Source organism: Cotesia typhae, unplaced genomic scaffold (genome assembly GCF_013202065.1).
Source record: "Cotesia typhae breed Kobodo isofemale line unplaced genomic scaffold, CoteBio_Ctyphae contig_10, whole genome shotgun sequence".
In the NCBI taxonomy this organism is placed as follows: Eukaryota; Metazoa; Arthropoda; class Insecta; order Hymenoptera; family Braconidae; genus Cotesia; species Cotesia typhae.
In genome coordinates, this window is record NW_027423710.1 from 339,604 (window position 1) to 354,990 (window position 15,387).

At 29.8% G+C, this 15,387-nt stretch overlaps 1 protein-coding gene across 5 annotated transcripts; it reads left to right on the forward strand.

The window, feature by feature from the left end:
• The first annotated feature begins 78 nt into the window (after positions 1-78).
• Positions 79-14,808, forward strand: LOC141528482 (regulator of G-protein signaling 11). Of its 5 annotated transcripts, none has more exons than XM_074244668.1 (15): positions 130-264; positions 351-412; positions 591-776; positions 4,439-4,665; positions 4,738-4,834; positions 5,358-5,408; positions 5,480-5,586; positions 6,083-6,199; positions 6,363-6,626; positions 7,185-7,564; positions 9,012-9,233; positions 10,028-10,255; positions 10,527-10,580; positions 11,811-12,704; positions 13,327-14,808. In XM_074244668.1, exons 4-15 carry the CDS (start codon positions 4,588-4,590, stop codon positions 13,385-13,387), a joined length of 2,553 nt encoding a protein of 850 aa, XP_074100769.1. In that variant the 5' UTR covers positions 130-264; positions 351-412; positions 591-776; positions 4,439-4,587; the 3' UTR covers positions 13,388-14,808. The 5 variants fall into 5 exon arrangements, with proteins under 5 accessions (XP_074100690.1, XP_074101002.1, XP_074100769.1 ...); XM_074244748.1 differs by having other exon boundaries at positions 149-224; XM_074244589.1 differs by lacking the exon at positions 351-412 and having other exon boundaries at positions 79-224.
• Positions 14,809-15,387: the final 579 nt, after the last annotated feature.

The window sequence follows — 15,387 nt, forward strand, 5'->3', positions numbered from 1 at the left end:
GCCCCGGTCGTTCAACATCGTACATTTTATAACGTAACCTCACGATCACAAGCGGACCTCCACGAACTAAATATTCCTCCGTGACAGTACCCCGTTTTTCGTTGTTGATCGACGTCGTCCTCGTCGACGTCGTCGGCCGTTTTACTAATATGTGAAAACTTTCAACGCGTCACTCGTTTATTCTTCTCCAGTTTTGTGATACATTTTATACAACTCTTATTACGGTAAAAATTTTATCTATTTAATAATTAAATTTTAACCCCAGTAAGTAACACATCTAACAATAATAACAGTAATAATAACAATAATGGTAATAATAATATTTATTGATACAAAATAATTAATTGTAGTGCCAGAAGATGTCAATGTGAAAAGAAAAAGTGTCGAAAAAAACAATAAAATAATTTAGCTGGTGGGCACTTTTATTTCAGCCACTTGGCGTCACTTGTTGTTGTCCATTTTTGTGATTCCCATTCTCAATCTAATTACTACGGAAGATTTTGGAGGGCTGCTGATGGACTAATACAAGGGTGTGGTGATTTTTTTTTATAAAAAAATCTAAAATAATTTTTTTTTTTGTTTTTTTTTAGTGATTCGTGATCAAGGACAGTTGACGGGGAAGATATATTTTAGACTTGGAGAAGAAATGTTGTAATTTAGAGTAATAGTGATCAGGATTGGAGAGCGTATAATTGAGGAAAAGACATTTGCCTCGGGACTCAATGACCTGATTGACATCCTCGTGTTGATGAAGCTCCGCTGTTTTGAATCGTCGAGTAAGTTTTACTTTATAAATATTAATAATAACTATAGACAAGGTTAAGTTAATAAATAATAAATATACTGAGTGATAATGGAAAAAAAAAAAAAAAAAAAAAAATTCAGTAGTCTGGCACTGGTTTCCGTGTTTTTGTAAGTCTACTTGTCTTTGTTTCATTTATTTTCCGGGCGTGCTTCCTTTGTTTGCGGGTACGGGGACGGTATGGGAAGTCATCACGAGAATCGAGTGCGTGTCAACTAAACATAAAACGATTTATGAATATGAATAGACCCGTTAAATAAGTTGGTTGGTGAATGCTGGAGAAGAAGTTTTGTTTAACTGATGTGATACGAAGATGTTGCTTAGAGGGTTTTATAAAAAGGCAAAGTTTTATGTTAAGTTTAAATAGAAATTGCCCGAGGGCTGAGAGGTTTTTTTTAGGAACACAAATTATTTAGCGATCATATGTTCGCGATAGTGCTGACATCCTGATACAGATTAGTATTAGATTTTATTTTTATTTTTATTTTTATTTTTATTATGCTATTTTTATTTATATTTATATTCTTATGTTTGTAGAAGCTGGACCCAAATTAAACATTTGAGAAAGACGGGAGGATTAAATAAGAGCTCGTTAGATTCTAGAAAAAAACCCCGAGTATCATTGTTGTATTAGTGTTGTCATTGTCTAGAGACTGGAGAAGGAATAAAAAGAGAGTTGTGTTATCTTTAAGCACGTTACAATATCTCAAGGGCTACGCTATTATAAACCTGCTGGAGAACCCGCCGCTCACGTCACGTTTTGCTTTTAAACTTTCTCTGATGATAATCTAAACCTTGGTACTGATTTTTGTAAGAGTTGTAGTACTAGTTCGGAAAAATAGAGAATGATTTTTAGTAATATAGTCTAGTCAAAAAAATTGAAATCGGGTTTTTGACAGATATGGCTAAAATTACAGCAGAATTTCGGTTTAAGCGAAATATTATAGATTCTTATAAATTTTGAGTTAGATAGATTGATTTATGCTAAAGCCTAATGGCCAGATGGCAATTTTCAAGTACAAAAAACATAAGAAAAAATTTTTCAACATATTAAAATTATAAAAGTAAGATTTACTACAATGAGAGACAACATAGTAAATTTACAATATAGATGAGATGATAATAGAGGTAAACAATAATAGTATCTTAAAAAATAATTAATTAAAACTAAAATACAAGACCTACTATTTTACAAAAATAGTTTAAATTAACGCGATGTATATAAAAGCTCATTAAATTTTTAGTTAGAGGGGTAAAATAAATTAAAATTCAAGTTTGCAGAAATGACATGTATTTTGATTTATTACAACAATCGTAGAGATAAAAAATTTAATAAGTTTAGGTGATACATCACCGAACAATTGAAATATTAATTAACTTATAAAACGTAAGATGACAATTTACTTTCTCAATAAACAAATTTTGAGTCATTAAATCAATATAGTAATTAACAGTAATGCTTTATTTGGCTTTTAAATTATCTACCGAGACAATATTTTTTTTTAGAGCTGATTAACATTTTTGATTACTCAATTGTTATCTTTTTTTTTTTTTTTTTTTTTTTTTTTATACTGATTTTGCATTATTCAGTTTTTTAAGAAGAAATATTTATTTTACGGTTTAAATTTTTCAATGAGTAATTTTTAAAATGTTTATCTTTATTTTTGTTTACATTTTTATTGATAAGTGATTTAGATAAATATTTTTTTACACAGAAAAAAGGAAAGTTAATTTTTACTGATAAGAATAATAGTTTTTTTGACAGTAAAAATCGAAGATTTAATACAGTAAAATAAAAAAAATTTTTTTGATAAAATTTGGATAAATTTTAAAGTTTTTAATTTAAAAAAATATAAAAATTGCTTTGTAAAAATAAAAAAAAAAGTAATTAATTAATTGTAGTATGTAACAAATGGAAGCAGTAAAAATAATCACATATTTTTCCGTGTAACAATAATTTATTCCGGAAACACTGGAGTGTCAGTAGCAAATTAAAAATAAATCGATAAAACAAAAGTTTTATTTCCTGACAATTCCATTAATTGACAAGTCACAAGTTATAACTTATACTAAATAAATCTAAAACACTATAAATAGATCACTTGAATAGTGCATTAAATTTGAATGGAAAAGTTTAAACCGTAAAATAAATTAAAACTAAAAAGTAAAAATTGCCGGTTAACAATAATCAATTATCGCAAATCAATACCCGATACCCAAACCGAGTACACATAACTGTTCTAGTACTAGAACCCTCGTTCAAAAAAGTACCGCGGAAATAGGTTCGTTATCATCTACATCAGTATAATCAATTATACTTAATAATAATTGAGGTCTCGTAGCTGGTAGCTGGTAGCTGGTTGCTAGTTGCACAACAGAAAGAGAAGGAGAACCATCCAGTGTCTTGACATTTTACAATGCTCTACTTGAATGCTACACCTGACTACTCGATAATGCATGTCATCAATTATTAATGCAGCTTAAATCCTTGATTCCGACAATACAATGTATTAACTACCTATTACTTAACTCGAACTAAAAACTCTCCCTAGCTAGCTAGCTATACATCAGGCATTACATTATCGGTAGTCTAGATAAGAGTAGAGCTGGGCTTATCTTCATTTTTGGCTTCCCTTCATCTATAAATAAAAATAAGTAAATAAATTAAATGAATAATTCTTAGGGCATTTTTTATACTATTTATACCATTTATACCATTTATACGGGCCTCTAATTTCTTATTTAATAAATCCAGGACATAAATCCATAGTCAGCCCACATACCAGTATCTAGAATCTAGAATCTAAAATCTAAAATCATTAATCTAGAATTTATAGAGACCCTAGTGATATTTTATAGTAATATCGGCTATAGCTGTGCTATAGTTTAATTACTCAGCTTATATTACTTGGATCCACCAGCACTATCGCAATCCCAATCATCATCATCACCATTACCAGCACAGCAAAACGACCCGAGCAGACTAGACGGATATATCTTTGTTCCTTCGTTACTTATGCCTCACCACTGCTCCACTATTGGAATTTAACTCAGGATAACTCATTATTTTCCTTCTATTATACGGCACCTTTTATTCCTGATATTTCTCCATCTCAAACTCCTCAGTTGGTCTTCATCTTCTGATAAAACTTATTTTTTTAATTTCTCTCTTTCATTCTCCAAAGGCGAGTTATTTCCTAAAACAAAAAGATGTTTTTTAATCAACTATCCTGATTTTTTGCTTCCGACCGTAAAATTCTTACCAATTTACTGTATTAGCGAGTATTTTTGTTAAAAAAAACATCATCTTACTCCCAGCTTCATATTTATACGCTCGATATCTCTGGAACGAGACTGATAATTCATTAAATTCTTTTTGCAATCGATTTATTGGACTAAAATGCAGGTCTCCGTCGTAAATTATTACATTTCAGCTTGTAGTTTAATTGTAATTTAAAAAAAAACATCTAAATACGGCGAATAACAGCTGATGGAGCGACGGCCATTTTGAAAAGTAGTATTTTTGAAAAAGAGCGCTTAAATTTGTTTAAAAATTCGCGGGAAATTCAAATTTTTTTTTAAGTTTAAATGAATTTTATTTATTGCTAATTTTGATTTTTTGGTTTTTGCTTACAGTGGGCGTGCGGGGGTGACTGGAGTGATGGGATGGGGCCAGAGCCCCATGGAGTTCGGGTAGACCCGTCTCCGGCCCAGCTCCCCAGCCCCCTCCGCCATCGTAACCGCCACCACTCGTGCAAGCGCCGAAGAGGGCCACCGCGAACGCGATGGAGGCTCACACTACTCACCAACACCAACGCAAGGACAAGGTACCGAGAGTTTATAGACCTTGTGCCTTTGATAAGGTAAGAGATTTAACACAGTGATTATGATAATAACAATGATGATGATAATGATGATGACGATGGTTTCTTTAGATGGAGGAGCTGGTGCGGAAAATGCAAGACCCGGAGAACGGAGTTCCCGTGGGCAGCCAAAAACAATTCCTCACATCAATTCCCGCGGCATTTATGGGTAAGTTATTTTTTATTTATTAATCATTTAAATAAAAATTTTTTAATCTTAAAATTTATATATATATATATATATATATATATATATATATATATATATATATATATATATATTTTTTTTTTTTAAGTAAAATTTAGATAAATAAAATTTTTTTTGTTAAATTATTTTATAAAATATTTTCTAATTTTAAAATTAAAATTTTTTTTTCAGTAAATTTTAGACAATTTTAATTTTTTATAAACAAAATGTATATAATTATAAAAAATAAAAAAAAAAAATATTGTAAACATTTATAACTTGAAGAAAAAAAGTAATAATTTAAGTTTTCAATGAAACAAACAATCGGAAAGATAAAAGCTGACACCTCAGTATTATCTTCTGACATTTAACACGTTTATTTATAACTTAACGCCGATATATTCCTATTTTATCTAAAAATCTATTACGATTTCCCTGTAGGCGTATTGTTTTTATTTAAAACTTCCTGTGCATCAGTATCTAACCCGAAGTTTTTTATTTACAGGCTACGACCTTATAGAGTGGTTGATGGAGCGTCTTAGTATCGAAGAAACAGGTAAAAATAACTGTAAAATTTATTATTATTATTTTTATTATTACAATGTTAAAGTATGTGTTACATTGCAGAGGCGGTTCATCTGGCGAATCAAATTTGCCAGTACGGCTACTTCTTTCCGGTAAACGACTCAAAGAATCTTACTGTCAAAGACGACAGCTCTCTATACAGGTTCCAGGTAATTAATTATAATTATAATAATCTTGCATTATTAAATTTAACATAAAAACACCTTGTTGGGAGTTATTATATTAAGTATTCATCAATAAGGAAGACTATGTTTTATTCTAACCTACAAATCTAAATATCTAGAAATAATTTTAAAAAATATAATTTTGTTTTTTATAATTGTAAATTTTAAATTGAACAAAAATAATTTTTTTTCGAGTCAAAATTTATTTTCTAACAATTTTAACTGAAAAAATTTTTTTTTCAACAATTTAAATTAAATTATTAAAAAAAAAAAATTTAGTTAATTTTCAGTTGTAAAATATCAAGATAAATTGTCGAAAATCTAATTTCTAATAATTTTTACAAAAAAAAATTTTTTTTTTCCAAAAATTTAAATTAAATTATTTAAAAAAAATTTTTTAGTCAGTTAATTTGTAAAATATGAAGAAATTAAAATTATTAAAATATTTATAACACAAACTAACATGGAACAATAAATTTAGGTGCCGTATTACTGGCCCTGGCAGCATCGGCCGCCAGACAATGTCGACTATGCAATATATTTGCAGAAACGTACGCTGAGAAACAAGCAGCGTCATGCGCTTGAGGATTATGAGATTGTAAGTAGCGTTATTTGTTGAAACTAATTTTAATAAATATAAATATTCATGAGTTATAGCTTATAACGTCATAAGCTCATAATGATAACATAACTTAAGCGTGTGATATTATGATAATAATTAGTGTAAGAATGTATGTCTGTTATTCTGATGGGAATTTCAGGAAGCGCTAGCTAGTCTGAGAAAAAACTTGGTAAACAAGTGGGAGCTTATCCACATGCAAGCTGAAGAACAAGTCCGTCTATTTAAAGACCGCAAGAAAGGAGATAAGATTGTTAGCGACTCCCAAGAGCGTGCATTCTGGAGGGTTTACCGACCACCCCCAGGATATACGAGTAGTCTGGAAGTGCCACCGGTTCCTACGAGGGCGAGACCTGGCACGAGACCAACTTTACGAAAACGAACGCTCACTGATATTCAGCGTGAGGTATGATTTTTATGACTTCACACTCAATTATAGCAAGAAATATTAATAAGACTCATTTTTACAGTGATAGGATTTATTACCTGTTGATAAATTTATTTATTTACTAATTTATTAAATATTACTAAATATTTTTTTTTTTTTTTTTTTTTTTTAAAGAAAAGACTTTTGTTAAATTGCACTGTAGTTTCTTAAATATTGACGATTTTAAAGATATAAGCTCATCCTGATGTTACACTCGTCAAGAGCTTTCATTTGAGTACCCACATGCATTTTTATATATTTTTCATATATATATATATATATATATATATATATATATAAATATATCAAATATATGAAAAATTGATGTGGGTACTCAAATGAAAGGTCTCGATGAGTGTAACATCAGGATGAGCTCATATCTTTAAAAATGTCAATATTTCACAAGATACAAGGTCATTTCTTAATTATGTATCTAGAAATAGAGAATTAAAAAATAATATATTAACAGATAATGAAGCTTATTAAATATTAAAAAATCCTTCTATCAGTGTCTCTATAAATTATAAATTTTCACAGGTCGAGTTGCTGAGAAACAGTCTGACTCGCACGAGGATAAAAGTTTCCGCGGCGATTGAGAATATTAAAAATTACTTTGAGACTTATATGGACTATGACCCGATGATTGTCCAGCCACTGCCCTCGAATCCTTGGAGCAGCGACGACCAGACCTTCTGGCAGCTCAACAGCCCGATCGTCGAGGTCCCCACGGAGAAGAGAGTAAAACGGTGGTCGATTTCGCTCGAGGAGATCATGTCTGATCCCACAGGCCTTCAGGAGTTCACTAATTATCTCAGGAAGGAGTACAGTCATGAGAATATCAGGTTCTGGCTGGCTGTTAAGGATCTCAGGCACTGTTTCCAGGCACAAATTTGTGAGAAAGTTACTGATATTTTTAGGTAAGTTCAAGTTATGCTTTTCAGAAATAATAATAGTTTTATTTAAAAAAAAAAAAAAAAAAAATCACAGTTTTTAAATAGAATTTTCATAATTTTTTAAGAGAAATTTTTGATACTAAAATCAAAAATTAAACTTTGATAATTTATTTTTTTTTTTTTTTTTTTTTTTTCCAAAAAATTTAAGCCCTTAAAAGTTTGAAAAAAATTATTTTTTATTTAAATATAATTAAAATTTTTAATTATTAAATAAAAAAAAATTAATTCATTAATACTAACATCAAACTATTTTATATGTACGATTTTTACGATCTTGTTACTCAAAATTATCCAAAGTAGATTGTTCATTTGCTCACAGAACCGGAACAATAATTTGAGCATTAAAATCCAATTAGAACAGCTCAGAGAAATAAAGTCGCTTTGAGATAATATAATTCCACTGATCGATAGTTATCATACAAAGAAAGAGATTAATTAATTCACTCTAAAATTCATATCCGTAAATTATAAAATTATTTCCACTCACCCACTGAGTACTCATCTTTTTTGCACACTGCGTTTATGAATCTGGAAATTTTTTAATCACTTAAAAAATTAATGTGCGAATTATATTTATTCATAAGTCTTTGGTAAATATTTTTATTTATCCGCTGAATTCGCAACAGTGATATTAAGTTAATTATAATTTTTTTTTAAGTTTCCAAGAAAAACAATCCGGAAGCGAGTGAGATAAACTTTCCAGGAAATGCTTTGGCTTGAGTTTCACTTTTCTGAAAAACTAATTCCGATAATTTCTTCAAGTATTTCTTGGAATAAAAATTGAAATTAATGCGAATAAATTTTAGAGATTTTCAAATTTATATTTACAATTTAAAAAAAAAAAAAAAGTAATTTATTTTGATGGGAGAATTTTTTCAATAAATAAATATATTAGTGAAATTTGTGATATAAAAAAGTACTACTTGAACGCGTGATTTAAAAAGGTAGGAATTTTTTTACGCATTAAACCTTTGAAGTGATAAAGTACACTTATAAAAATGAATCTTAACATTCAAGTTTGAATTATTATCGCCGTTTAAAGACACGAGAGCCAGCCTCGGATGATATTGATTTATAAAACTCGTAAGTTAATTCGACTTTAAAATTTTTTTCATTGAAACTTTTTATTGCATTTTGTGTAGAAACTTTTTCATTGGAGCTGATAAGGGAAAATTGTTAAAAGATTATGAAAAAAGTCTAAAAATAAAATAATAGAACGTCAGTCAGGTTTAGAGACAAATTGCAAGGCATTATTTAAAATCCAAAACAAAGTTAACCGCTGGCCTTAAATAATTCAATTGTCTCGAGTTTTAATTAAAGTTCACTATTATTTAAATTCATTGTTGTTATAATTATATTTATGAGTTAAATAATAAAAATAGAGGTTATTGTTTATTGTTTATAATTGCAGAGAATTTTTAGCGCCGGGTGCACCGTGTGAAATAAACATTGATGGAAAAACAATGGATCGAGTTCACCAGGAAATGAAAAATCCGAGTAGATTTACATTTGACGCAGCTGCTGAGCATGTTTATACACTTTTGCTTAAAAAGGATTGTTATCCTAGATTTATACGCTCAGATCACTATCGAAATCTTTTGGCTGCTGGTATTCAGCCGTTGCAAAAAAAACGGTGAGTATTAATTATAAAATTTTCAAAATCTAAATCTATAAACTGAAAAAAAAAAAAATATTACAATTTAAAAAATTTTCTTGACCCAAAAATTAATAAATATTCTTAATAATTAATGAGAATATTTTTTATCTTTATTTAATTCAAGTAAATTAATTATTTTTCTTTAATTTAAAAAAAAAAAAAGAGGCTTTTTTAAGAAAAAGTTTGTTAAATTATAAATTTCAACATTATAAATTGATTTTTTTAAAGAAATTTATCACTTTTACTTATTATTTAATATGCTAGTCAAAATGGCTGATGACACGAAGTGGCGCAAAGTGTTGAAAATTGAAACTATTAAATTAGAGGGAAATTTAAATTTCTATACAATGCCAAATTTTTGGGCTTATTATATTAAATTGAAATTATTAAAGAAAAAAATTTTGATCCAATAAATTAAATAAATAAATACATTTATCAGACATTTTTTTTAAATGTTTAAATAAATATACATAAAATTGCTATTTATTTGAAATAAAAATTGAAAAATTCAATTATTTATTTGAAATAAAAATTTTTTCGAATTTTTTAAAAATAGTAAAAATTGAAATTTGGGGATGACTGTAGTTCTAGCCACAACACCCTTAAGTACATAATTTTCAATAAACACTGATACAAAATAAAAAAATTATTCTGCTAAATTAATTAAGTTAAATAAATTTCTTTAATTAATAAAAATGAAAATTATCTTGCATAATTAAACTGTCTAAAAAAAAAGTAAGAAAAAAAACTAATGAAAACTGTCCCCTCAGGTTCTTCGGATTCGGCGGACAAGCAAAGAAGAAAACCGCAGCATCAGCAACGGGAGGCGGCTTGCAGGGAAACATGAGCAGCGGAAGCGGGGGACGTAGACGAGGTAGCGATCGCAGCCTCTCGGGGTCAGCCCACGAGCTAGCCGTTTGTGGTATTCGGGACGTCAACGTGGCCCCCAGGGTTCCTCACTCCCACAGTCAATCGAATCTCACTGACATCCCTTACAGGTACAGCTAAAATAATCCTCTCAGAGCTTACCGGCAATGTGTGACAACGTCAATCCACTTGACATTCACAACACACACAGTCATTTATGATGCATCGCTTTGTCATTTCGCCCAGAATAGAAGTAAAGTCTAAATATAACTTGATATTTTTTTTCTTCAACAATATTTTCATTGTCAAATAATTAGCATTTAATTTTTGTTTAATTAATTCGAGTTTAAGGCAGTACAATAATAGTTATTAATTTCGAGGCTGAACCATTGGTATTTACAGGGGAGATCTCGCTGGTATCGTATCCCCTGGCAGGGCTAGTCCACATAGTGTTCAGTAAGTCGACAACCCTCATGCTTCACGTGATTTTATCCATTGACGTCTATACTATAATTGTCGTCGTTTTTATTATTAAAGTTTAATAAACAATAATTTAATAAAATTATTTTTTATATTACTTCTATACTAAATGCATCAATATCTTCATCTGGATAATATTATCTCGATATTGCTACTTTTTATCTGGAGATTGTGAATGCTTGTGTATTTTATGTTGCTAAATTATTTATTTGCCTCATCTACAACTATACCTACTAAACTCTGTATTATCTACTCTGCTGCTATTGATTACCTGACAACTATTGATGTCTTCGTACTTTCAACCCTCATTTTTAAGATTTTACATTACTTGGCTACTCAATTCCAAAAAATACTTTTTTTTTTTTTTTATTACTATTACTATTTTTATTTAGTAATTATGCAGTTTCAATTTTCTTAAAATTAACTTGCGAAATTATATTGCGTTACAGATGCCATAAAGGCGTATAAAAAAATTTTGTTTTTTTTTTTAAGTCCAAAAAAATTTTTAGTTTGAAAAAAAAAAAATTTTTTTTTGGGAACCGACGTATTTTTGTATGAAACGTGTAAAAATGCAAAAAAAATTTTTTCTTTAAACTAAAAATTTTTTTGGACTTGGGAAAAAAAACAAAAAAAAAAAACAGAATTTTCATTATACTTTGAAAATTTTCTATATACTTGAATAAATGTAAAAAAATAGATTTTTTTTACAAATTTCAAGTGCATATAGCCTCATAAAAAAATAAAAATTCAAAACGTGTACTAGATTAAAATTTAGTTAATAAATTTGCCGCGTTTGGCGCTGACTATTTCAAATGAGCCAATAGAATTTCTCGAGACCGCCATTGTAGTTTCTCCCGCCATCTTGTCGTTCTTGAGTGCTAAAACGAATTTTCTTCATAAATCCCTCATATTTAACGATAATTAAAAAAAAAAAAAAAAATTACTGCATAATTACTAACATTATAATTTCCCATTTCTAACCACCTATTTTATGTAAAAAAAATTCCGTGTATATTAAATTACAAAAGACTCATCACTAAATCTCTAAACAAAAAAAAAAAAAAGTAATCAACCAACAAAACAAATAAAATCCTTGGATGTAACAAACCAGAAAACGAAACAAAGTGAATGCATGAGAGTGGGAGTGTAAATAAACCTGAAAGACTGGTAAAAAACTAAATCATAAAATAAAGTTCTTGTTGTCAGGGATGCTGGTGGAGCGGAGGTAGCTGCAGCTCGCCCTATGGACGACGTGTGCCCGTGGGACGCGGCACCAGGCCCGAGTGTAGAATCAGGCGTCGCTGCGGGAACCTCGTCAGGCTCGACTGACGAAAGCACCTGCTGGCCGTACCCGAGCACAAGCGGGATTCCCTTGCCGACGGAGACGTCATCGAGAACCTCCAGGAAAAATTCATCCCAGCTGGACTCCTGCAGCTCGTCCTCGGACGTGAGCCTGGCGATAGCCGAAGCTTCCGACCGGCTGAGAAAGACCTGCGGACTCCAGCACTCGATGAGCAACCCCATTGTCCTCCGGAACTACCCGGGTGGCTCCGTCACGACCAAGGTGAAGCTTGCTGACACCAGCAGGCCGGCCGTAAACTTCACAACGCCTCAGCAGTCCTTCGACTTGCCCCACTATCAGCACCACCACCATCACTTTCACCATCACCCGCACCAGCTCGACGTCAAGAGCGCTCCTGTGCCCGAGGAGGTTGAGACCACCAGCAAGAGCCCCAAGAAGTCCCAAGAGCCGGATTTGAGCAAGCCTAAGGCTCTCGCTCCGTTGATCAGCATCAGCGCCATCGTCGGCGACCTCACTGGCGACTCCGTTGATTCTGAGCCCAGTGTTGATGTCGAATCCGTCGCTTTTGGAGATGACAGCTCTGCTGATGTGTCTACCATTAGGCAGGACAACACTGCTACTGAGCCGGAAAGTTCCATTTGTTCCGACGCCCCTGAACCGGCTGAGGACGCACAGGTCGTTCCGGTTTGGGTTCCTGAGGACGGTCAGGCGCCTAACCAGCCACAGGCACAGCAGGCTGGTACTTCGACGGAAAAGCAAGACAATAATGTTAATGAAGTTTGTCCTTGGGAAGATGAGTAAGTTTTTTTTTTTTTTTTTTTTTTTTTTTAAGTAGAAAATTGAATAATTTAAAAAAAGAATATTAATATTTTTTAGACTGTATTGTACACGGAAAGAACAAGATGACACTGGATATCATCCCAGATTATACTGAGTGAAAAAAAATTTCAGACAGTAGCTAGTATAATCCAGATTACAATGAGTATAATCCAGATATCACCCAGTATAATCTGGATTGTACTAGCTACTATCTGAAATTTTTTTCAAGATTATACTGAGTGGTATCTAGATTATACTCTTTGTAATCTGGATTATATTCATTATAATCTGGGATGATATCCAGTGTCATCTTGTTTTTTCCGTGTGTATATTCAACTTTTAAATTTAAATTTACAAAAAAAAACCAATAAAAAAAAATTATCAATAATTTTACGACTTTTTAAAATATTTAAATTGATCCGCATAAAAAATGACAAAATTTTTTATTCAAATATTAAAAAAAAAAAATAATTAGAATGTGTAATTAAAAATTAACATTTAATTATTGATTTTCTTTGTCCTAATAAAAAATTTCGTCGTTTACGGTTCAACAGTCTTGTAACCTTTGAATAATACTAACACCAACAAATTTGATTCCAGGGAGAATTGTAAAGTGGACACACCTTATGTAAAAACCTACGCGACCTTAGGTTACTTGTAAATCCTTTATCGACTTACGAGAGAGTTAATTACTGCACTAATCACCTAAACCGTTTTACACGCTATTCGCACATGGATTACACGTTTAATCTCGATGTAAGCGCCACCTTGCGGCTGTTCTCAAGTGTCTTAAGTATTAAGGTTAACATTAATTAGCATAATAAGTTCACTATGTTTGCTTAATAATGAAAACTCGGTATTTTTTAGTTAAAATTTAATCATCCAAAGCGTTATGATTTGATTAACGATCGCAGAATCTGGTAACTCGGCCTACTAATTAGATAATGGATTCAAAGCGTTTTTGAATATGTATGTTAATTAACATAAATTATCTACATTATATTATTAATATATATTTATAAGTGTTATCGCGATGGCGGCTAATATCAATATATTAAAGTTGCAACGTATTCGTCAGTAGATTATTGTGTAGAAGTTTGTTAGATTTAAATTAATAGAGTATATGATATGATAGTGTTAAAGAAAAAAAAAAAAAAGTAGTTTGGCTATTAAGGACGTTCATGTAGTAAGCTAATGTCTCAAGTAATTTTTTTACTAATCAATTTCTTCTTTTAAAATGATAATCACTGATATTTACTTATTAATTTTAAATAATTAAATAGATTATCCGGATACACCAATTATTGGCAGATTAAAAAACTGATTGATCTAATTATTGACATACCTTCACCCCAATTATTGACACCTATTCTGCGCATGCGTCGAATCATCTGCTTATTCTTATTTATCGAAACTTATTATTATTAAGTAATCAATTTTATAAATTTTTCATATATTGTTAATTAAAAAAAAAAAAAAAAAAAAAGATCATATTATTAGATGAAGAAATTAATTTAAACTCGGCATTTAAAAAAAATGCTTTTCTAATCAAAGTTGTTAAGAAAATGGACGCTCGTAAGCTGGTTTGATGAACTGGTGCTAACTTTATTTTTTTTTTTTTTTTTTAATAATTAATATTTAATATTTTGAACCGACAGTAATTTTTTTCAATTTTTTAATTAATTAGAATTTAATAAAAATTTATATGATAGTTTTTCTTATTACAGATGATTGAATATATTTAAAAATTATTTAGGGTGTCAATATTTAGATTCTTATCAATAATTGGAGCTTTTACTTTAATTTTAAAATTAAAAAAAAAGGTTGTATATTAAAAATCTAATTTTTAATTATTAATAATTTTTTAAAATTATATATATAATTTTAAAAAATTTTTTAAAATCATAAATATAATTTTTAATAATTATAAATATAATTTTAAAAAATTTTTAAATTTTGGCGGGAAGATAAAAATATAATTAATTTCATAAAAATTAAAAAATATAAATTTATATCTACTGTTAAGTCTTACCAATTACGCATGAACGTCATTAAAAAAAAAAAAAAAAAAAAAAAAAAAAATAGTAGTCCGACTGTTAAATGTATAAGGTACTGAATAAAAAAAAAAAAAAGCAAAAGCCATTACTGTATTACTAATAACTAAAAATTGCTGACGCTAACTACTGCTAATTTAATTAATCAAAATGTATTAAAAGTTAGTTGATTAATCAAAAGGATTATTGATTGGATGCGCTTTGAAGGGGACTGTTGAAATGAGCCCTTTGACCTCCCTCTCAAATCGCAGAGCAATTAATTTTATATAAATGTGAACTAAAAGTATTAAATCAATAATATCGGCTTAATTTTTAATCTCAGCAACGATTTAAACAAAAGCCTTTGTGATAGTCAAGAAGAATATAATATTTCAAGTTATTATTATTATTGTCAGACTATTTTGTAATGTATTTGATGTAAGAGTTTAAAAGAAGTCTCTATGAACCTCTACAGTTTACAGTTTGATGATTTATTCATAATATTTATCAAAAGTTTCAATTAATCTGTGTAATTAAAATAGATAATTACTATAAAATTATTAATAAGTCATAAAATGTAATGATTGTTTAGTAAATGCGTAGATTTATTGATAAATACTGTTAGTAC